General features: G+C 51.0%; 1 protein-coding gene across 2 annotated transcripts in view; it reads right to left on the bottom strand.

The window, feature by feature from the left end:
- Positions 1-26,416, bottom strand: part of PAX9 (paired box 9) — a 160,519-nt gene that overhangs the window by 98,521 nt on the left and 35,582 nt on the right. For both annotated transcript variants that reach the window (XM_069209139.1, XM_069209138.1), the window contains exon 3: positions 14,990-15,132. In XM_069209139.1, the coding sequence (XP_069065240.1) occupies positions 14,990-15,132 (143 nt within the window). The remainder of the gene's footprint in view (positions 1-14,989; positions 15,133-26,416) is intronic.

The raw sequence follows: 26,416 nt of genomic DNA, 5'->3' as shown, positions 1-26,416 counted from the left end.
CAGGTCACTGTTCACACCTAGTAACGCTCTGGTCACAGACCTCACAGACCACACAGACCTCAGGTCACTGTTCACACCCAGTAACACCCTGTCTACAGACCTCACAGACCACAGATCACTGTCCATACCCAGTAACACCCTGTCTACAGACCTCACAGACCTCAGGTCACTGTCCATACCCAGTAACACCCTGTCTACAGACCTCACAGACCACAGATCACTGTCCATACCCAGTAACACTCTGGTCACAGACCTCACAGACCACTGTCCATACCCAGTAACACCCTGTCTACAGACCTCACAGACCACAGATCACTGTCCATACCTAGTAACACCCTGTCTACAGACCTCATAGACCTCAGGTCACTGTTCACACCTAGTAACGCTCTGGTCACAGACCTCACAGACCACACAGACCTCAGGTCACTGTTCACACCTAGTAACGCTCTGTCTACAGACCTCACAGACCACACAGACCTCAGGTCACTGTTCACACCCAGTAACACCCTGTCTACAGACCTCACAGACCACAGATCACTGTCCATACCCAGTAACACCCTGTCTACAGACCTCATAGACCTCAGGTCACTGTTCACACCTAGTAACACTCTGGTCACAGACCTCACAGACCTCAGGTCACTGTTCACACCTAGTAACGCTGTGGTCACAGACCTCACAGACCACACAGACCTCAGGTCACTGTTCACACCTAGTAACGCTCTGTCTCCAGACCTCACAGACCACACAGACCTCAGGTCACTGTTCACACCTAGTAACGCTCTGGTCACAGACCTCACAGACCACACAGACCTCAGGTCACTGTTCACACCTAGTAACGCTCTGTCTACAGACCTCACAGACCACACAGACCTCAGGTCACTGTTCACACCCAGTAACACCCTGTCTACAGACCTCACAGACCACAGATCACTGTCCATACCCAGTAACACCCTGTCTACAGACCTCATAGACCTCAGGTCACTGTTCACACCTAGTAACACTCTGGTCACAGACCTCACAGACCTCAGGTCACTGTTCACACCTAGTAACACTCTGGTCACAGACCTCACAGACCTCAGGTCACTGTTCACACCTAGTAACACTCTGGTCACAGACCTCACAGACCACACAGACCTCAGGTCACTGTTCACACCTAGTAACGCTCTGGTCACAGACCTCACAGACCACACAGACCTCAGGTCACTGTTCACACCCAGTAACACCCTGTCTACAGACCTCACAGACCACAGATCACTGTCCATACCCAGTAACACCCTGTCTACAGACCTCACAGACCTCAGGTCACTGTCCATACCCAGTAACACCCTGTCTACAGACCTCACAGACCACAGATCACTGTCCATACCCAGTAACACTCTGGTCACAGACCTCACAGACCTCAGATCACTGTCCATACCCAGTAACACCCTGTCTACAGACCTCACAGACCACAGATCACTGTTCACACCTAGTAACACTCTGGTCACAGACCTCACAGACCTCAGATCACTGTCCATACCCAGTAACACCCTGTCTACAGACCTCACAGACCACAGATCACTGTCCATACCCAGTAACTCTCTGGTCACAGACCTCACAGACCTCAGGTCACTGTTCACACCTAGTAACACTCTGTCTACAGACCTCACAGACCTCAGCTCACTGTTCACACCTAGTAACACTCTGGTCACAGACCTCACAGACCACACAGACCTCAGGTCACTGTTCACACCTAGTAACACCCTGGTCATAGACCTCACAGACCACACAGACCTCACAGACCTCAGGTCACTGTTCACACCTAGTAACACCCTGTCTACAGACCTCACAGACCTCAGGTCACTGTTCACACCTAGTAACACTCTGGTCACAGACCTCACAGACCTCAGATCACTGTCACACCCAGTAACACTCTGTCTACAGACCTCACAGACCACAGATCACTGTTCACACCTAGTAACACTCTGGTCACAGACCTCACAGACCTCAGATCACTGTCCATACCCAGTAACACCCTGTCTACAGACCTCACAGACCACAGATCACTGTTCACACCTAGTAACACTCTGGTCACAGACCTCAGATCACTGTCCATACCCAGTAACACTCTGTCTACAGACCTCACAGACCACACAGACCTCAGATCACTGTCACACCCAGTAACACTCTGGTCACAGACCTCACAGACCTCAGGTCACTGTTCACACCTAGTAACACTCTGGTCACAGACCTCACAGACCTCAGGTCACTGTCCATACCCAGTAACACCCTGTCTACAGACCTCACAGACCTCAGGTCACTGTCCATACCCAGTAACACCCTGTCTACAGACCTCACAGACCTCAGGTCACTGTCCATACCCAGTAACACCCTGTCTACAGACCTCACAGACCTCAGGTCACTGTCCATACCCAGTAACACCCTGTCTACAGACCTCACAGACCACAGATCACTGTCCATACCCAGTAACACCCTGTCTACAGACCTCACAGACCTCAGGTCACTGTCCATACCCAGTAACACCCTGTCTACAGACCTCACAGACCACAGATCACTGTCCATACCTAGTAACACCCTGTCTACAGACCTCACAGACCTCAGGTCACTGTTCACACCTAGTAACACTCTGTCTACAGACCTCACAGACCACACAGACCTCAGGTCACTGTTCACACCTAGTAACACCCTGTCTACAGACCTCACAGACCTCAGGTCACTGTCCATACCCAGTAACACCCTGTCTACAGACCTCACAGACCACAGATCACTGTCCATACCTAGTAACACTCTGGTCACAGACCTCACAGACCTCAGATCACTGTCCATACCCAGTAACACCCTGTCTACAGACCTCACAGACCTCAGGTCACTGTCCATACCCAGTAACACCCTGTCTACAGACCTCACAGACCACAGATCACTGTCCATACCCAGTAACACCCTGTCTACAGACCTCACAGACCTCAGGTCACTGTCCATACCCAGTAACACCCTGTCTACAGACCTCACAGACCACAGATCACTGTCCATACCTAGTAACACCCTGTCTACAGACCTCACAGACCTCAGGTCACTGTTCACACCTAGTAACACTCTGTCTACAGACCTCACAGACCACACAGACCTCAGTTCACTGTTCACACCTAGTAACACCCTGTCTACAGACCTCACAGACCTCAGGTCACTGTCCATACCCAGTAACACCCTGTCTACAGACCTCACAGACCACAGATCACTGTCCATACCTAGTAACACTCTGGTCACAGACCTCACAGACCTCAGATCACTGTCCATACCCAGTAACACTCTGTCTACAGACCTCACAGACCACACAGACCTCAGATCACTGTCACACCCAGTAACACTCTGGTCACAGACCTCACAGACCTCAGGTCACTGTTCACACCTAGTAACACTCTGGTCACAGACCTCACAGACCTCAGGTCACTGTCCATACCCAGTAACACCCTGTCTACAGACCTCACAGACCTCAGGTCACTGTTCACACCTAGTAACACTCTGGTCACAGACCTCACAGACCTCAGATCACTGTCACACCCAGTAACACTCTGTCTACAGACCTCACAGACCACAGATCACTGTTCACACCTAGTAACACTCTGCTCACAGACCTCACAGACCTCAGATCACTGTCCATACCCAGTAACACCCTGTCTACAGACCTCACAGACCACAGATCACTGTTCACACCTAGTAACACTCTGGTCACAGACCTCACAGACCTCAGATCACTGTCCATACCCAGTAACACTCTGTCTACAGACCTCACAGACCACACAGACCTCAGATCACTGTCACACCCAGTAACACTCTGGTCACAGACCTCACAGACCTCAGGTCACTGTTCACACCTAGTAACACTCTGGTCACAGATCTCACAGACCTCAGGTCACTGTCCATACCCAGTAACACCCTGTCTACAGACCTCACAGACCTCAGGTCACTGTTCACACCTAGTAACACTCTGGTCACAGACCTCACAGACCTCAGATCACTGTCACACCCAGTAACACTCTGTCTACAGACCTCACAGACCACAGATCACTGTTCACACCTAGTAACACTCTGGTCACAGACCTCACAGACCTCAGATCACTGTCCATACCCAGTAACACCCTGTCTACAGACCTCACAGACCACAGATCACTGTTCACACCTAGTAACACTCTGGTCACAGACCTCACAGACCTCAGATCACTGTCCATACCTAGTAACACCCTGTCTACAGACCTCACAGACCACACAGACCTCAGATCACTGTCCATACCTAGTAACACTCTGTCTACAGACCTCACAGACCACACAGACCTCAGATCACTGTCCATACCTAGTAACACTCTGTCTACAGACCTCACAGACCACACAGACCTCAGGTCACTGTCCACACCCAGTAACACTCTGGTCACAGACCTCACAGACCTCAGATCACTGTTCACACCAGTAACACCCTGTCTACAAACCTCACACACCTCAGATCACTGTCCATACCTAGTAACACTCTGGTCACAGACCTCAGATCACTGTTCACACCAGTAACACCCTGTCTACAGACCTCACACACCTCAGATCACTGTCCATACCTAGTAACACTCTGTCTACAGACCTCACAGACCACAGATCACTGTTCACACCCAGTAACACTCTGTCTACAGACCTCACAGACCACACAGACCACAGATCACTGTCCATACCTAGTAACACTCTGTCTACAGACCTCACAGACCACACAGACCTCAGATCACTGTCCATACCTAGTAACACTCTGTCTACAGACCTCACAGACCACACAGACCTCAGATCACTGTCCACACCCAGTAACACTCTGGTCACAGACCTCACAGACCACAGATCATTGTTCACATCCAGTAACACCCTGTCTGCAGACCTCACAGACCACAGATCACTGTCCATACCTAGTAACACTCTGGTCACAGACCTCACAGACCTCAGATCGCTGTTCACACCCAGTAACACTCTGTCTACAGACCTCACAGACCACACAGACCACAGATCACTGTCCATACCTAGTAACACTCTGTCTACAGACCTCACAGACCACACAGACCTCAGATCACTGTCCACACCCAGTAACACTCTGGTCACAGACCTCACAGACGACAGATCATTGTTCACACCCAGTAACACTCTGGTCACAGACCTCACAGACCTCAGATCACTGTTCACACCAGTAACACTCTGTCTACAGACCTCACAGACCACACAGACCTCAGATCACTGTCCATACCTAGTAATACTCTGGTCACAGACCTCACAGACCACAGATCATTGTTCACACCCAGTAACACTCTGGTCACAGACCTCACAGACCACAGATCATTGTTCACATCCAGTAACACTCTGGTCACCAACCTCACAGACCACAGATCATTGTTCACACCCAGTAACACTCTGGCCGCAGACCTCACAGACCTCACAGACCTCACAGACCTCAGATCACTGTCCACACCCAGTAACACCCTGTCTGCAGACCTCACAGACCTCAGATCACTGTTCACACCAGTAACACTCTGTCTACAGACCTCAGATCACTGTTCACACCAGTAACACTCTGTCTACAGACCTCACACACCTCAGATCACTGTTCACACCCAGTAACACTCTGTCTACAGACCTCACACACCTCAGATCACTGTTCACACCAGTAACACCCTGGCTGCAGACCTCACACACCTCAGATCACTGTTCACACCAGTAACGCTCTGTCTGCAGACCTCACAGACCTCAGATCACTGTTCACAACCAGTAACACCCTGTCTGCAGACCTCACAGATCACTGTTCACATCCAGTAACACTCTGGTCACAGACCTCACAGATCACTGTTCACACCCAGTAACACTCTGGTCACAGACCTCACAGACCACAGATCATTGTTCACACCCAGTAACACTCTGGTCACAGACCTCACAGATCACTGTTCACACCCAGTAACACCCTGGTCACAGACCTCACAGACCTCAGATCACTGTTCACACCGAGTAACACTCTGTCTACAGACCTCACAGACCACACAGACCTCAGATCACTGTCACACCCAGTAACACTCTGTCTACAGACCTCACACACCTCAGATCACTGTTAACACCCAGTAACACCCTGTCTACAGACCTCACACACCTCAGATCACTGTTCACACCAGTAACACTCTAGCCGCAGACCTCACAGACCTCAGATCACTGTTCACACCAGTAACACTCTGGCTGCAGATCTCACAGACCTCAGATCACTGTTCACACCAGTAACGCCCTGTCTGCAGACCTCACAGACCTCAGGTCACTGTTCACACCAGTAACACTCTGTCTACAGACCTCACAGACCTCAGATCACGGTTCACACCGAGTAACACCATGTCTGCAGACCTCACAGACCTCACAGACCTCAGATCACTGTCCACACCCAGTAACACCCTGTCTACAGACCTCACAGGCCTCAGAACACTGTCCACACCCAGTAACACTCTGGTCACAGACCTCACAGACCTCAGATCACTGTCACACCAGTAACACCCTGGCTGCAGACCTCAGATCACTGTTCACACCAGTAACACTCTGTCTACAGACCTCACACACCTCAGATCACTGTTCACACCAGTAACACCCTGTCTGCAGACCTCACAGACCTCAGATCACTGTTCACACCAGAAACACTCTGTCTACAGACCTCACACACCTCAGATCACTGTTCACACCAGTAACACCCTGTCTGCAGACCTCACAGACCTCAGATCACTGTTCACACCAGTAACACTCAGGGTGCATACCTCACAGACCTCAGTTCATTGTTCACACAGTAACACTCTGTCTACAGACCTCACACACCTCAGATCCCTGTTCACACCAGTAACACCCTGGCTGCAGACCTCAGAGACCTTGCAGACCTCAGATCACTGTTCACACCCAGTAACACCCTGTCTGCAGACCTCACAGACCTCACAGACCTCAGATCACCGTTCACACCAGTAACACACTGTCTGCAAACCTCACAGACCTTGCAGACCTCAGATCACTGTTCACACCCAGTAACACCCTGTCTGCACACCTCGCAGACCTCACAGAGCTCAGATCACCGTTCACACCGAGTAACACCCTGTCTGCAGACCTCGCAGACCTCAGATCACTGTTCACACCCAGTAACAACCTAGCTGCAGACCTCACAGACCTCACAGACCTCAGATCACTGTCCACACCCAGTAACACCCTGTCTGCACACCTCGCAGACCTCACAGACCTCACAGACCTCAGATCACTGTTCACACCCAGTAACACCCTGTCTACAGACCTCACAGACCTCAGAGCACTGTCCACACCCAGTAACACCCTGTCTACAGACCTCACAAACCTCACAGACCTTGCAGACCTCAGATCACCGTTCACACCGAGTAACACCCTGTCTGCAGACCTCACAGACCTCAGATCGCTGTTCACACCCAGTAACACCTTGGCCTCAGACCTCACAGAGCTCAAATCATTGTTCACACCCAGTAACAACCTGGCTGCAGACCTCACAGACCTCAGATCACTTTCCACACCCAGTAACACCCTGTCTACAGACCTCACAGACCACCGATCAACGTCCATACCCAGTAACACTCTGGTCACAGACCTCACAGACCTTAGATCACTGTTCACACCCAGTAACACCCTGTCTACAGACCTTACATACCTCAGATCACTGTCCACACCCAGTAACACCCTGGCTGCAGACCTCACAGACCACAGATCACTGTCCACACCCAGTAACACCCTGTCTACAGACCTCACAGACCTCAGTTCACTGTCCACACCCAGTAACACTCTGGTCACAGACCTCAGATCACTGTTCACACCGAGTAACACCCTGTCTACATACCTCACACACCTCAGATCACTGTTCACACCAGTAACACTCAGGGTGCATACCTCACAGACCTCAGATCAACGTCCATACCCAGTAACACTCTGGTCACAGACCTTACAGACCTCAGATCACTGTCCACACCCAGTAACACCCTGTCTACAGACCTTACATACCTCAGATCACTGTTCACACCAGTAACACCCTGGCTGCAGACCTCACAGACCACAGATCACTGTCCACACCCAGTAACACTCTGGTCACAGACTTCACAGACCTCAGATCGCTGTTCACACCCAGTAACACTCTGTCTACAGACCTCACACACCTCAGATCACTGTTAACACCCAGTAACACCCTGTCTACATACCTCACACACCTCAGATCACTGTTCACACCAGTAACACTCAGGGTGCATACCTCACAGACCTCGGTTCATTGTTCACACAGTAACACTCTGTCTACAGACCTCACACACCTCAGATCACTGTCCACACACAGTAACACCCTGGCTGCAGACCTCACAGACCTTGCAGACCACAGATCACTGTTCACATTCAGTAACACTTTGGTCACAGACCTCAGATCACTGTTCACACCAGTAACACCATGTCTGCAGACCTCGCAGACCTCACAGACCTCAGATCACCGTTCACACCAGTAACACCCTGTCTGCAGACCTCACAGACCTCAGATCACTGTTCACACCCAGTAACAACCTAGCTGCAGACCTCACAGACCTCACAGACCTCAGATCACTGTCCACACCCAGTAACACCCTGTCTGCAGACCTCACAGACCTCAGATCACTGTTCACACCCAGTAACAACCTAGCTGCAGACCTCACAGACCTCAGATCACTGTTCACACCCAGTAACACCCTGTCTGCACACCTCACAGACCTCACAGACCTCAGATCACTGTTCACACCCAGTAACACCCTGTCTACAGACCTCACAGACCTCAGAGCACTGTCCACACCCAGTAACACCCTGTCTACAGACCGCACAAACCTCACAGACCTTGCAGACCTCAGATCACTGTTCACACCGAGTAACACCCTGGCTGCAGACCTCACAGACCTCAGATCACTGTCCACACCCAGTAACACCCTGTCTACAGACCTTACATACCTCAGATCACTGTTCACATCCGGTAACACCCTGTCTACAGAGCTCAGATCACTGTTCACACCGAGTAACACCATGTCTGCAGACCTCGCAGACCGCACAGACCTCAGATCACCATTCACACCCAGTAATACCCTGTCTACAGACCTTACAGACCTCAGATCACTGTTCACACCAGTAACACTCTGTCTACAGACCTCACAGATCACTGTCCACGCCCAGTAACACCCTGTCTCAAACCTCACAGACCACAGATCACTGTTCACACCAGTAACACTCTGTCTGCAGACCTCACAGACCTCAGATCACTGTTCACACCAGTAACACCCTGGCTGCAGACCTCACAGACCTCAGATCACTGTTCACACCAGTAACACCCTGGCTGCAGACCTCACAGACCACAGATCACTGTTCACACCCAGTAACACCCTGTCTGCAGACCTCACAGACCTCAGATCACTGTTCACACCAGTAACACCCTGTCTGCAGACCTCACAGACCTCAGATCACTGTTCACACCCAGTAACACTCTGGTCACAGACCTCACAGACATCAGAGCACTGTTCACAACCAGTAACACTTTGGTCACAGACCTCAGATCACTGTTCACACCGAGTAACACCCTGTCTGCACACCTCGCAGACCTCACAGACCTCAGATCACTGTTCACACCCAGTAACACCCTGTCTGCACACCTCGCAGACCTCACAGACCTCAGATCACCGTTCACACCCAGTACCACCCTGTCTGCACACCTCGCAGACCTCACAGACCTCAGATCACCGTTCACACCCAGTAACACCCTGTCTGCACACCTCGCAGACCTCAGATCACCGTTCACACTGAGTAACACCCTGTCTACAGACCTCACAGACCTCAGATCACTGTTTACACCAGTAACACCTTGGCCTCAGACCTCACAGACCTCACAGACCTCAGATCACTGTTCACACCCAGTAACACCCTGTCTACAGACCTCACAGACCTCAGATCACTGTTCACACCAGTAACACCTTGGCCTCAGACCTCACAGACCTCAAATCATTGTTCACGCCCAGTAACACTCTAGCCACAGACCTCAGATCACTGTTCACACCAAGTAACACCCTGTCTGCAGACCTCACAGACCTCAAATCACTGTTCACACCCAGGAACACTCTGGTCGCAGACCTCACAGACCCTTAGAATCCTAAACATAACACACCCTCACACACATGACACAGAGTCAGAAGACACATAACACACCCTCACACACATGACACAGAGTCAGAAAACACATAACACACCCTCACACACATGACACAGAGTCAGAAGACACATAACACACCCTCACACACATGACACTGAGTCAGAAGACACATAACACATCCTCACACACATGACACTGAGTCAGAAAACACATAACACACCCTCACCCACATGACACTGAGTCAGAAGACACATAACACATCCTCACACACATGACACTGAGTCAGAAGACACATAACACATCCTCCCACACATGACACTGAGTCAGAAGACATATAGCACACCCTCCCACACATGACACTGAGTCAGAAGACATATAGCACACCCTCACATACAACACTAAGTCAGAAGACACTTAACACACCCTCACATACATTACACTGTCAGAAGACAGATAACACACCCTCACATCTATGACACTGGGTCAGAAGACACATAACACACCCTCACACACATGACACAGAGTCGGAAAACACATAACACACCCTCACATCTATGACACTGAGTCAGAAGACACATAACACATCCTCACACACATGTCACAGAGTCAGAAGACACATAACACACCCTCACACACATGATACTGAGTCAGAAGACACATAACACACCCTCACAGCTATGACACAGAGTCTGAAGACACATAGCACACCCTCACATACAACACTGAGTCAGAAGACACGTAACACACCCTCACGCACATTACACATTACACTGTCAGAAGACAGATAACACACCCTCACACACATGACACTGAGTCACAAGACACATAACACACCCTCACACATGACACTAAGTCAGAAGACAGATAACACACTCTCACACACATGACACTGAGTCACAAGACACATAACACACCCTCACACTCATGACACTGAGTCACAAGACACATAACACACCCTCAGACTCATGACACTGAGTCACAAGACACATAACACACCCTCACACACATGACACTGAGTCAAAAGACAGATAACACTCTCACACACATGACACTGAGTCAGAAGACACATAACACACCCTCACACACATGACACTGAGTCAGAAGACACATAATACACCCTCACACATATGACACTGAGTCAGAAGACACATAACACACCCTCACACACATGATATTGAGTCAGAAGGACATAACACACCCTCACATCTATGACACTGAGTCAGAAGACACATAACACATCCTCACACACATGATATTGAGTCAGAAGGACATAAAACACGCTCACACACATGACACAGATTCAGAAGACATATAACACACCCTCACATGCAACACTGAGTCAGAAGACACATAACACACCCTCACATACATGACACTGGGTCAGAAGACACATAACACACCCTCACACACATGACACTGTCAAAAGACAGATAACACACCCTCACATTTATGACACTGAGTCAGGAGACACATAACACATCCTTACACATACCCGGTGGTACTTATTTTTGCACCAATTACACTCCACATTGTCTTACACATACCCGGCTCTACTTGTTTTGCACTATTTATCCTGCACATTGCATTACACATACCTCGCAGTACTTGTTTTGCACTATTTATCCTGCACATTGCCTTACACATACCCGGCTGTACTTGCTTTGCACTATTGATCCAGCACATTGCATTACACATACCCGGCTGTACTTGCTTTGCACTATTTATCCTGCACATTGCATTACACATACCCGGCTGTACTTGTTTTGCACTATTGATCCAGCACATTGCATTACACATACCCGGCTGTACTTGTTTTGCACTATTTATCCTGCACATTGCATTACACATACCCGGCTGTACTTGTTTTGCACTATTGATCCAGCACATTGCATTACACATACCCGGCTGTACTTGTTTTGCACTATTTATCCTGCACATTGCATTACACATACCTCGCTGTACTTGTTTTGCACTATTTATCCTGCACATTGCCTTACACATACCCGGAGGTACTTATATTTCCACCTATTATACTGCATATTGCATTATGCATACCAAGAGGTACTTATCTTCGCACCAGTTATACTGCACATTGCATTAGTCATACCTCACTGTACTTATTTTTGTACAAATCATACTATATGTTTCATTACACATACCTCGCTGTACTTGTTTTGCACTAATTATACTGCACATTGCATTACACATATCGGCATTTACTTGTGTTTGTACTAACTACAATGCACATTGCATTACACATACCCGGCTCTACTTTCACTGTACACTGCATTACATATACCTGGGGGTACTTGTTTTGCACCATTTATACTGCACGTTGCACTACACATACCCGGCAGTACTTGTACTGTACACTGCATTACATATACCTGGGGGTACTTGTTTTGCACCATTTATACTGCACGTTGCACTACACATACCCGGCAGTACTTGTACTGTGCACTGCATTACATATACCCAGCGGTACTCGTTTTTTGCACCATTTATACTGCGCGTTGCACCACACATACCCGTCTGTACTTGTACTCTAACCTGCATTACATATACCTGGGGGTACTTGTTTTTTGTACCATTTATACTGGACATTGCATTACACATACCCGGCTGTACTTGCACTGTACACTGCATTACATATACCTGGGGGTACTTGTTTTGCACCATTTATACTGGACATTGCACTACACATACCTGGCTGTAGTTGCACTGTACCCTGCATTACATATACCCGGCGGTACTTGTTTTGCATCATTTATACTGCACGTTGCACTACACATACCCGTCTGTACTTGTACTATACACTGCATTACATATACCTGGAGGTACTCGTTTTGCACCATTTATACTGCACATTGTACTACACATACGTGGCTGTAGTTGCACTGTACCCTGCATTACATACACCCAGCGGTTCTCATTTTGCACCATTTATACTGGACATTGAACTACACATACCTGGCTGTAGTTGCACTGTACCCTTCATTACATATACCCAGCGGTACTTGTTTTGCACCATTTATACTGCACGTTGCACTACACATACCCGTCTGTACTTGTACTGTACACTGCATTACATATACCCGGCGGTGCTCGTTTTGCACCATTTATACTGCACAGTGTACTACACAAACGTGGCTGTAGTTGCACTGTACCCTGCATTACATATACCATGGGGTACTCGTTTTTTGCACCATTTATACTGGACATTGCACTACACATACCTGGCTGTAGTTGCACTGTACCCTGCATTACATATACCCGGCGGTACTTGTTTTGCATCATTTATACTGCACGTTGCACTACACATACCCGTCTGTGCTTTTACTGTACACTGCATTACATATACCCGGCGGTAGTTGTTTTGCACCATTCATACTGCACATTGCACTACACACAGTGCTTTAAATGGGCCGGTACTGTCCGGTACTGAGTACCGGCACTTTTTTATTTTGAGAGGGAGAGTACCGGCACATCTCAAGAAAAACGTAATACTTTTATTTGGAGAGTACCGGCACTTCTCGGAAACAAGCAGGTACTCTAGCACAGAGTACCTGCACTTTAATTTTTCCATTTCAAGCACTGACTACACATACCCGGCTGTAGTTGCACTGTACCCTGCATTACATATACCCGTCAGTACTCGTTTGCACCATTTATACTGCACATTGTACTACACATACCTGGCTGTAGTTGCACTGTACCCTGCATTACATATACCCAGCGGTACTCGTTTTGCACCATTTATACTGCACGTTGCACTACACATACCTGGCTGTAGTTGCAGTGTACCCTGCATTACATATACCCGGCGGTACTTGTACTGTACCCTGCATTACGTATACCCGGCAGTACTTGTACTGTACACTGCATTACATATACCTGGTGGCATTTATACTGCACAGTGCACTACACATACCCGGCTGTACTTGTACTCTAACCTGCATTACATATACCCGGCAGTACTCGTTTTGCACCATTTATACTGCACGTTGCACTACACATACCTGGCTGTAGTTGCAGTGTGCCCTGCATTACATATACCCGGCAGTACTTGTACTGTACCCTGCATTACATATACCCGGCGGTACTTGTACTGTACACTGCATTACATATACCCAGCGGTACTCGTTTTGCACCATTTATACTGCACAGTGCACTACACATACCCGGCTGTACTTGTACTCTAACCTGCATTACATATACCCGGCAGTACTCGTTTTGCACCATTTATACTGCACGTTGCACTACACATACCTGGCTGTAGTTGCACTGTACCGGCATTACATATACCCAGCGATACTCATTTTGCACCATTTATACTACACATTGTACTACACATATCTGGCTGTAGTTGCACTGTACCCTGCATTACATAATACCCAGCGGTACTTGTTTTGCACTATTTATACTGCACAGTGCACTACACATACCCGGCTGTACTTGTACTTTAACCTGCATTACATATACCCGGCAGTACTCGTTTTGCACCATTTATACTGCATGTTGCACTACACATACCTGGCTGTAGTTGCACTGTACCGGCATTACATATACCCGGCGGTACTCGTTTTGCACCATTTATACTACACATTGTACTACACATACCTGGCTGTAGTTGCACTGTACCCTGCATTACATAATACCCAGCGGTACTTGTTTTGCACTATTTATACTGCACAGTGCACTACACATACCCGGCTGTACTTGTACTCTAACCTGCATTACATATACCCGGCAGTACTCGTTTTGCACCATTTATACTGCGCGTTGCACTACACATACCTGGCTGTACTTGGTCTCCGCCTCCACGGGGGACTTGTCCAGGCCGCTGAGGAGGTGCTGGGGGGATGAGTGCTGGAAATGGTTCCTCCCTAGGCTGCTCCACTCCTCGAGCTTCGGACTGTGGTAGGGGGAGCTCTCGTTCACTGTGGGAGAGAAGACGGCACTGGTGAGGTGACCGGCAGTGGTGAACAGGAGTCTGGTGAGGGGGCGCTTCTCTATTGGAAGAGAGGGCAGCAGTGGGGTCCTAGTGGAGGCAGGAAGGCTTACCTATGAAAACACCTTCCTGTGGAGTGGCCCACTCTCCTGGGACACCTCCTCACCCTACAAACAAGCATTGGGCCTCCTACAGAGTTTAATGGGGTGGCCTGCGCTAGAAACCCTCTGTGCCCCTCAAAAATGTTTTATTCTCCATTGATTTCACTGAGTTCATCAGCAAAACCCACTCAATTTCACCCTTCTTGGAGACTCAAGGGCTGAGAAGTGTGCAAAGAACAGCACTTAGTGGCATTGATGGGGGGTCAGGTTGTGAGAGGGGCCCTGATGAAGGGTCATATCAGCAGAGAAATGTGTGCACGGAGGGTAGGGCTGGTAGTGATAGGGGTCCCGCACATGCACAGTCTCCTTATCAATGACGTCATTTCAGAGGTCGCACTGATGTTATCAATGATGTCATAGAACAGGTCATGAGAGATATGATATGTGGGGTAATTAGCAGTGCATGGCGAGGGCGCGGGTAGTAGTTACTTTAGGGCATGTGTTATGCTTACCTGATTTTGTTAGTTTAAAATGTTATGTTTTAACTGACACTTACACCCAACCCTAACGTCCCTTTGTTTTGTCAGTGAATGTCTATGTTCGTTTAACATAAATTAAGATACTATTTCTATTCCTCACCGTAAGGTCACTGTGACCGTGCTTTTCGTTCAGTAGGCTTCTATGCAGGCTCCCAACCCACTTTGGGCATGCATAGTTGGGGGTTCAGTGTCCAACCCCCACTTTTTGAAATATATAAATATAAAATGCAGGTTTCTTGGCTTCATCATGAGGTGAGAACATCAACATACATAAAGAAAACCTATTGCCTTTGTCAAAAAGTCACCAATTATTTTATAAATACAGACATTGCCATTTTTTCTACCACTTATTGTCCAAATGCTCAATTTTGAGTGGTTTTTGTTTTGCTAATAACTTTGGCACCTTTTGACAAATCTTCACAAATCTTTTTTTTAAAAGGTTCATTGCCTAAGCTCCTTGCTGTAAAGTGGTAATCCTGCAAGCGAAGGACGGTTGGGGGCGGGAGGGCTTAAAACACAATGGGCCTGATTCATACTTTTTTAGCTCCACATTTGCATCATTTTTTGACGCAAAAGCGGCGCAAACTTACAAAATTCAAATATATTTTATACATTTGGTCGTGTTTGCATCAAAAAATGACACGAATGTGATACTAAAAAAGTATAAATAAGGCCCAATATCCCATGCAATTTGCACAGGGAATTTTAGACAGACCTACAGCTAAAACGGCTGAACAAAATTATACCAAATTTTCCACAAATCTAGAATTTTACCCAGAAAGCTTTTTGTGATTTGGTATAAAAATCTGGTCATTAGTTTTTGAAAACCTAAGTTTCCAAATGTGGATATGTTGACATTGGGCTTGAATTAATAATGCCAGAGTTCTGATTGGCTCAGGAGGCTTTTTTGGTGCGAGCGCACAGTATCCACTGTCCCATCAGTACTCAACTGAGAGAGCCGTCCACGTGCTAAGCGCTCTCACCGGCCGTGCAAGGCACCTGCACTTTTTAAATCTGTGCGCACCTGTGAAATCCACCCATTCGCTGCGTGCTCTGACAGGCTCTATGAGTATATATACTTGTGATCTCACCGGCCGTGCAAGGCACCTGCACTTTTTAAATCTGTGGCACCTATGAAATCCACCCATTCGCTGAGTGCTCTGACAGGCTGTATGAGTATATATACTTGTGATCTCACTGGCCGTGCAAGGCACCTGCACTTTTTTAATCTGCACACATATGAAATGCAGCCATTTGCTACGTGCTCTGACAGGCTGTATGGGCATATATACTTGTGATCTCACCGGCCGTGTAAGGCAGAACACGCCATTTTTATCTGTGTGCACTTGTGAAATGCAGCCATTTGCTACGTGCTCTGACAGGCTGTACGAGTATATATACTTGTGATCTCACCGGCCGTGCAAGGCAGAACATGCCTTTTTTATCTGTGCGCACCTGTGAAATCCACCAATTTGCTGCATGCTCTGACAGGCTGTACAGGCATATATACTTGTGATCTCACCGACCGTGCAAGGCAGGACACGCCTTTTTTATCTGTGTACATGCAGGAAATTGGGTTTCTGGTTGAGGAGTTGGAACCCTACTGATGCAGCAACCGCAAGCACAAACTAGATTAACCTGTCCAATACCTTCTAGTAGCTTGGCACAAAAGCTGTATCACTTCAATCACCAATAAAGTGAAAGTACAACACAAGAAAAGTACCACACCAATTTCCAAAAACCAGAGCAAAATTTAATAAATTCCTGGAGACCAAAATGACAAAAATTCAATCAGTAGAACCAGAGATGTTCAATTTTAACTATTTAAGTGGGAATAGTGCCTAAAAGCACAAAGTGCCAACTGTGTTTATCTGGTCACGCTGGACTGAGGCAAAGTCAAAGGTTGAGGCTGACAGCGATGAGTGCAGGCCGGATACATGACAAGTTATGCGAACTGAACATAGAGTTGCAGGATCCGGTGCTGAGAAGGCGCTGCACAGCAGCGTTTCTGATGACCTGCAGGTGGCCATGTGAGGCCCAGCATTGAGGATGTGTGGCGCAGTAACGATTCCGCGGAAGCCGTCGATGAGGCTTGCGATGCGAGGTCTTGTGTCGTCATTAAGGATGCTGTCAACAGAGGCTTGCTATGTAAAGCCACGCGCGGGGATGCTTTGCACAGCGGCGGCTCCAAGAAGCTGTGAGAAGGCTACGATGCAAGGTCCTGCTTTGGGAATGTGTTGTGCAACATTGGTTCCGATGCGGAACTGCGAGGAGATGAGGCTCGCTGCGTCAGTTCTGCCCAAGAGACCACAGTGGAGCTGGCAAAGCTACTTCAGGCCGACTTCCAGGGGTCCATGACTGGAGTGGCACCACAAGCGGGGAAGACTCAGAGCGGGCAGAGCCCAGGTGCCTGTTGTGAGGTGGGTGGAGCCTCTTCTGTCCCTGGGGCTCTGATCAGGAGACCAGCCAACTAGGAGTCACTCTGGTGGTCCTGGGTTCGAGATACAGGTCCAGCCCTCTTTACTCAGGCAATGGCAACAGAGTTGCAGTCCTTCTTGCAGGGCAGCTCAGCAGTGCTTCTCAGACACCCACAAGTACAGCAGTGTGGTGAAGAGTTGGGTCTGAGGGTCCTAGGTATACACTTGCTGCGAGCTTTGAAGTAGACAAAGGTTCCCGAGGTCTGCACCCCCAGAGTTGTTTGGATGTTTCTGCCTCCCTACCTGGCTCCAGCTTGTCTGGAGGCACAAAAACTAGTGAAAAACCCTTTGTGGGTGTGCGGAGGCAGAGCCTCTGTGCTGTCCAAGTGTGGTAGGTGAGCGCTCCTCCCCTCATCATGTCAGAGATGGCCTATCCTGCCAACATCTATTCCCACTTTGTCTTGTCTGGGAGCAACACACAAAGTCCACCTGAGAGCTATGTCAAGTCATGTGACCTAGGATACAGGCTGCAGGCACCAAGTTCTTGGTACAAGATAATGCCAACTTTCTAAAAGTGGCAATTTCATAATTGTGGCTTAAAATCTGACTTTACCCATATAGAGGGTTCTGAACTACAATCCTTTACACACCAAACTCAACATCTCCACCTGCCACCGATTGAAAGTTGTAATTTATTAAATGTACTAAGGTAATCCAATATTCCAAGATTATCCTGTGGGAGAGGTAGGCCTTGCAGTAGTCAAAAACGAATTTAAGAGTTTTTCACTAGCAGAACATGTAAAAGTTAAAAGTAAATTTCCAGCTTTCTAGATACACTACACCCTGCTCTATGGGCTGTGAAGGGCCTACACTAGGGGTGACATACATGTATCAAAAAGGAAGGATTAAGCCTGGCAAAAGGTTTGGCTTGCCAGGTCGAAATGGAAAAACAGGCTGCAATGGCAGGCCTGAGACTTGTGTAAACGGCTACTTAAGTGGGTGCATAATAAGTGCTACAATCCCACTGGTAGCATTGAATTTACAGACCCTGGGTACGTGTAGTACCACCATACTAGAGGGATTGGATTGAGCTTGCCTTCTGTTTTCTGAAGTCTCAGGGCTAAAAAGACTTCATCTCTTCATGAAATTCCTTGTGCAACGAAAATCAAAGCACCGCCTGCCGAAATCGACGCAAAGCCTGCATTGCTGGAGAAAAATCGCCACACAGCCAACTGGAACGATGCAGCCCAGACTGGAAATTCAACGCAGCGCCCGCCTTGTGATGGAATATTTGACGTATCGCATACCAGATCGACGCAGCGCCCGTGCCTTAATCCAGCGCTTCAAGAATTTTCCCTGCATCACCCCTGGGTGTCAAAATATCCCCGCACCACAGTGAGAAACCACAACTGCGTACCGAAAAATGTCCCAAACCCCTTGCAGCGTGGAAAGAAACTACGCATTGTGTGTGCCGCGTCAGAAAATTCAACACAACACTCATGCATCTCCTCCTCTGCTGTCTCGGCTCATCTTTATTTTTCATGCATACCAGGTACTGTGTGTAACAAAGAGACAACTGTTTATTTCTGAGGATTGAGACTCTTCTAAACATTTTAAAAAATATTTTTCAACCTGTGCTTATTGGATTTTTGTGGTTTTTAACTTATTTTATTCAGATAAAAATGATCTATTTTTCTAAACTTGCCTGGTGTATTTCTGTGGTGCTTTCACTGTGTTACTGTATGAGTTATTGCACAAATACTTTACACATTGCCTTCTAAGTTAAGCCTGACTGCTCAGTCCACAGCCCACAGCTCAGTGGCAAGCTACCAGAGGGTGGGCACAGGATAATTTGGATTGTGATGTGACTTACCTTGGCTGGGATTGTGGTCCATATGTGGACAAAGGTGAATACCCTGGAGACCCCATTTTTAACACTTGTGATCTCAAAGGCCTTGCAAGGCACACGCATTGTTTTCATCTGTGAGAGTCAACCACGGCTCTTTACTCACAGGCTGTGCACGGTACAGGCACTGTTTACAGGCACTGTTCTCAGCGCACGCCTGTGAGATGCAGTCATTGGCTCTGGACTCACAGGCTGTGCACGGCACAGGCACTGTTTACAGGCACTGTTCTCAGTGCACGCCTGTGAGATGCAGTCATTGGCTCTGTACTCACAGGCTGTGCACGGTACAGGCACTGTTTACAGGCACTGATCTCACCAGCGCACGCCTGTGAGATACAGTCATTGGCTCTTTACTCACAGGCTGTGAACGGTACAGGCACTGTTCTCAGCGCATGCCTGTGAGATGCAGTCATTGGCTCTGTACTCACAGGCTGTGCACGGTACAGGCACTGTTTACAGGCACTGATCTCACCAGCGCACGCCTGTGAGATGCAGTCATTGGCTCTGTACTCACAGGCTGTGCACGGTACGGGCACTGTTTACAGGCACTGTTCGCAGCAGCGCACACCTGTGAGATGCAGTCATTGGCTCTGGACTCACAGGCTGTGCACGGTACAGGCACTGTTCTCAGCGCACGCCTGTGAGATGCAGTCATTGGCTCTGTACTCAGAGGCTGTGCACGGTACAGGCACTGTTTACAGGCACTGTTCTCAGCAGCGCACACCTGTGAGATGCAGTCATTGTCTCTGGACTCACAGGCTGTGCACGGTACAGGCATTGTTTACAGGCACTGTTCTCAGCGCACGCCTGTGAGATGCAGTCATTGGCTCTGGACTCACAGGCTGTGCACGGTACAGGCACTGTTTACAGGCACTGTTCTCACCAGCGCACACCTGTGAGATGCAGTCATTGGCTCTGAACTCACAGGCTGTGCACGGTACATGCACTGTTTACAGGCACTGTTCTCAGCAGCGCACGCCTGTGAGATGCAGTCATTGGCTCTGGACTCACAGGCTGTGCACGGTACAGGCACTGTTTACAGGCACTGTTCTCAGCGCACGCCTGTGAGATGCAGTCATTGGCTCTGGACTCACAGGCTGTGGAGGGCACAGGCACTGTTTACAGGCACTGTTCTTACCAGCGCACACCTGTGAGATGCAGTCATTGGCTCTGGACTCACAGGCTGTGGAGGGCACAGGCACTGTTTACAGGCACTGTTCTCACCAGCGCACACCTGTGAGATGCAGTCATTGGCTCTGGACTCACAGGCTGTGCACGGTACAGGCACTGTTTACAGGCACTGATCTCACCAGCGCACGCCTGTGAGATGCAGTCATTGGCTCTGGACTCACAGGCTGTGCACGGTACAGGCACTGTTTACAGGCACTGATCTCACCAGCGCACACCTGTGAGATGGAGTCATTGGCTCTGTACTCACAGGCTGTGCACGTACAGGCACTGTTTACAGGCACTGTTCTCAGCAGCGCACGCCTGTGAGATGCAGTCATTGGCTCTGGACTCACAGGCTGTGCACGGTACAGGCACTGTTTACAGGCACTGTTCTCAGCGCACTCCTGTGAGATGCAGTCAGTGACTCTGTACATTCTTGCACTGTTCTATAAGATTATAATAACATGTGGTAAAGCGCACACTCACCAGTGGTTTCTTGGCGCTATGTCACGTGTACGCAGAGGCCGAGTATGAGCATCTTCGAGGTGTCGGGCAGGTTCTCAACTCTGCTGAGGTTGCTCCTGGCGCAGGGTCTGCTGTGGGGAGCTCAGTGTTTGGCTCAGCAGAGGAGACCCTGCGCCTGGCTCGTGCTAATACATTTCCGGTGGTTCTTGGGTCACCGGAGCGCTCGCGGGGGCCTTTAGTGGCCTCTGATTAGGGCGGGGCCAAACCACAGAGTGATGGAGGGTGCACTACACACACCTCTGGGGGGGAGGGGGTGAAGCAAGGAGAGGGTGAAGGGGGGCTGTGGACAGGGTGAGGGAGGGGGATGTGGACAGGGTGAGGGAAGGGGGCTGTGAACAGAGTCAGGGGGCTGTGCACAAGGTGGGTGAGTGGGCTGTGGACAGAGTGAGGGGAGGGGGCTGTGGACAGTGTGAAGGGGTGGCTGTGGACAGTGTGAGGGAAGGGGACTGTGGACAGTGTGAGGGGGCTGTGGACAGGGTGGGTGAGTGGGCTGTGGATATTGTGAGGGAAGGGGGTCTGTGGATAGTGTGAGGGAAGGGGGCTGTGGACAGAGTGAGGGAGGGGGATGTGGAGAGTGTGAGGGAAGGGGGCCGTGGACAGTGTGAGAGGGGGTGGCTGTGGACAGTGTGAGGTAAGGGGGCTGTGGACAGTGTGAGGGGAGGGGTGTGGACAGGGTGAGGGGGTGGGTGTGGACAGGGTGAGGGGGTGGCTGTGGACAGTGTGAGGGAAGGGGGTCTGTGGATAGTGTGAGGGAAGGGGGCTGTGGACAGAGTCAGGGGGCTGTGCACATGGTGGGTGAGTGGGCTGTGGATAGTGTGAGGGGGCTGTTCACAGGGTGAGGGGGCTGTGCACAGGGTGAGGGGAGGGTGAGGGGCTGTGCACAGGGTGAGGGGAGGGTGAGGGGGTGCGGACAGGGTGAGGGGAGGGGTGTGGATAGTGTGAGGGGGGCTGTGCACAGGGCGAGGGGCTGTAGACAGTGAAATGGTGGTCTTTCAGCTGTACAGGGGGAAGCTTAACCTCCCGTGACTGGGCGGATTTAGTCAGTTGAAAGGAGTACCCTCGGTACCCACAGAAGTGATCTCCTGTGATCCAGTGGATTGAAGGCAGCTGATCACTCAAGCACTGTCAGGGACCTGGGGGAGCCTGCGTCCGGCTTCGGCCCCCCTTGGACAGCCAGGCGCACAGAACCAGCAGGGTGACCCTAGCGCCTGCCTTCCCCCAACAGCTGTAGTGCTTGGGGGTGCACCGTGCCACTCGAGGAGCTGGAGATCTGACATTTCTCATATTACTGGGGGTCTAGGCCCGGTTTTTTTCCTGCATGAATTACAATGGTACTTAGCAGGCGTGGGGCATAGACCGTGTTTTATTCCAACTGCTAACTGAGCCGGACACAGAAACGTGGGTCCAAGTGTGAGGAGGCTCAGGTCATGGCGTGACCCCAGAACCCCACACCCATTACTGTCTCAGAGGAGGCCTCCGGCCCCTCCTCCCTCTCCACCCTACATCCTGGATCTCACCGAGACACCCCCTGCCCCCCACAAGTGGGCAATGCGGGGTCGCGGTGGCCTTGTGGTATTGCCATGGACACGTCTTGCATCAGTGGAATAAACCGACTGAGCTGTTAATTCATTTCACAAAACCGATCTCTTGGAAGTTCCATTGATAACTACCCCTGGGGGGTGGATTATGAAAAGCAGAGGGAGCTCCGGACACTCACCCGGGGATAGAGACGGGGGCAAAGCTGGTCTGGACTCTTCAGCAGGGAGGGCACAAGTGGGGCTGGCACAAGTGGGGCTGGCACATGGTGGCACATGATGGCACGTTACACACACGCGGGGAGCGTGAGGGGCGCAGGGGCAGTGGAAGGGGGAGGGGGTCTAAGTGAGAGTGTGCTGTTGTCGGGGTGTAGATGCAGAAGTCCCGGGTGGAACCCCACAGACACCTCAACATACCCGCCTGGAAGCCCCTGCACCCAACCAGCCACCAGAAAGTGCACTTCTTAGGGGGTGGGAGACCCCCCCGAAGCTACACGTTGGGGTGATATCTGGGCAGGTGGAGGGCACAGAAGCTCCGACCACCTGCCCCAGAGGTCTGTGAAAGAAGCGCCTCCGCCCACAGACCCGGGGCTTCCAGGCGACGGGAACCTGCAGATCACATGGGAACCCCCCTTACAGCCCAGGGGGCCGCGTCACAGGCTGCGTCATCCCACTTGTATCTGTAATTCTTACATTAGAGTGAAGGATATGGACTGACATACACCATCCATCATTTATCTGCCAGTTATGTTTGGGTCTTGGGCGCATTGTCTCCTCAGCACGTACCTCTGGGATCCTGTGGGATCCACCCCTGTCTCCTTAGCATGCACCTGTGGGATCCTGTGGGATCCACCCCTGGACCCTGTGCTCACAGGCCGCGCACACACTGTCTCCTCAGCACCCACCTCTGGGATCCTGTGGGATCCACCCCTGTCTCCTCGGCATGCACCTGTGGGATCCACCCCTGGGCCTTGCGCTCACAGGCCGCGCACACACTGTCTCATCAGCACGCACCTCTGGGATCCTGTCGGATCCACCCCTGGACCCTTCACTCGCAGGCCGCGCACACACTGTCTCCTCAGCACCCACCTCTGGGATCCTGTGGGATCCATCCCTGTCTCCTCAGCATGCACCTGTGGGATCCTGTGGGATCCACCCCTGGACCCTGCGCTCACAGGCCGCGCACACACTGTCTCCTCAGCACCCACCTCTGGGATCCTGTGGGATCCACCACTGTCTCCTCAGCATGCACCTGTGGGATCCACCCCTGGGCCCTGCGCTCACAGGCCGCGCACACACTGTCTCATCAGCATGCACCTCTGGGATCCTGTGGGATCCACCCCTGTCTCCTCAGCATGCACCTGTGGGATCCACCCCTGGGCCTTGCGCTCACATGCCGCGCACACACTGTCTCATCAGCACGCACCTCTGGGATCCTGTCGGATCCACCCCTGGACCCTTCACTCGAAGGCCGCGCACACACTGTCTCCTCAGCACCCACCTCTGGGATCCTGTGGGATCCATCCCTGTCTCCTCAGCATGCACCTGTGGGATCCTGTGGGATCCACCCCTGGACCCTGTGCTCACAGGCCGCGCACACACTGTCTCCTCAGCACCCACCTCTGGGATCCTGTGGGATCCACCCCTGTCTCCTCAGCATGCACCTGTGGGATCCACCCCTGGGCCCTGCGCTCACAGGCCGCGCACACACTGTCTCATCAGCATGCACCTCTGGGATCCTGTGGGATCCACCCCTGTCTCCTCAGCATGCACCTCTGGGATCCTGTGGGATCCACCCCTGTCTCCTCAGCATGCACCTGTGGGATCATGCGGGATCCACCCCTAGACCCTGCGCTCACAGGCTGCACACACACTGTCTCCTCAGCACGTACCTCTGGGATCCTGTGGGATCCACCCCTGTCTCCTCAGCATGCACCTGTGGGATCCTGTGGGATCCACCCCATCTCCTCAGCACGCACCTCTGGGATCCTGTGAGATCCACCCCTGGACCCTTCACTCACAGGCCGCGCACACACTGTCTCATCAGCACCCACCTCTGGGATCCTGTGGGATCCACCCCTGTCTCCTCAGCATGCACCTGTGGGATCCTGTGGGATCCACCCCTGGACCCTGCGCTCACAGGCCACGCACACACTGTCTCATCAGCATGCACCTCTGGGATCCTGTGGGATCCACCCCTGTCTCCTCAGCATGCACCTGTGGGATCCACCCCTGGGCCTTGCGCTCACATGCCGCGCACACACTGTCTCATCAGCACGCACCTCTGGGATCCTGTCGGATCCACCCCTGGACCCTTCACTCGAAGGCCGCGCACACACTGTCTCCTCAGCACCCACCTCTGGGATCCTGTGGGATCCATCCCTGTCTCCTCAGCATGCACCTGTGGGATCCTGTGGGATCCACCCCTGGACCCTGTGCTCACAGGCCGCGCACACACTGTCTCCTCAGCACCCACCTCTGGGATCCTGTGGGATCCACCCCTGTCTCCTCAGCATGCACCTGTGGGATCCTGTGGGATCCACCCCTGGACCCTTCACTCACAGGCCGCGCACACACTGTCTCATCAGCACCCACCTCTGGGATCCTGTGGGATCCACCCCTGTCTCCTCAGCATGCACCTGTGGGATCCTGTGGGATCCACCCCTGGACCCTGCGCTCACAGGCCGCGCACACACTGTCTCCTCAGCACCCACCTCTGGGATCCTGTGGGATCCACCCCTGTCTCCTCAGCATGCACCTGTGGGATCCACCCCTGGGCCCTGCGCTCACAGGCCGCGCACACACTGTCTCATCAGCATGCACCTCTGGGATCCTGTGGGATCCACCCCTGTCTCCTCAGCATGCACCTCTGGGATCCTGTGGGATCCACCCCTGTCTCCTCAGCATGCACCTGTGGGATCATGCGGGATCCACCCCTAGACCCTGCGCTCACAGGCTGCACACACACTGTCTCCTCAGCACCCACCTCTGGGATCCTGTGGGATCCACCCCTGTCTCCTCAGCATGCATCTGTGGGATCCTGCGGGATCCACCCCTGGACCCTGCGCTCACAGGCTGTG

The sequence above is a fragment of the Pleurodeles waltl genome, chromosome 9 (assembly GCF_031143425.1).
Source record: "Pleurodeles waltl isolate 20211129_DDA chromosome 9, aPleWal1.hap1.20221129, whole genome shotgun sequence".
Taxonomy (NCBI): Eukaryota; Metazoa; Chordata; class Amphibia; order Caudata; family Salamandridae; genus Pleurodeles; species Pleurodeles waltl.
This window is presented reverse-complemented; position numbering and strand designations above follow the sequence as displayed.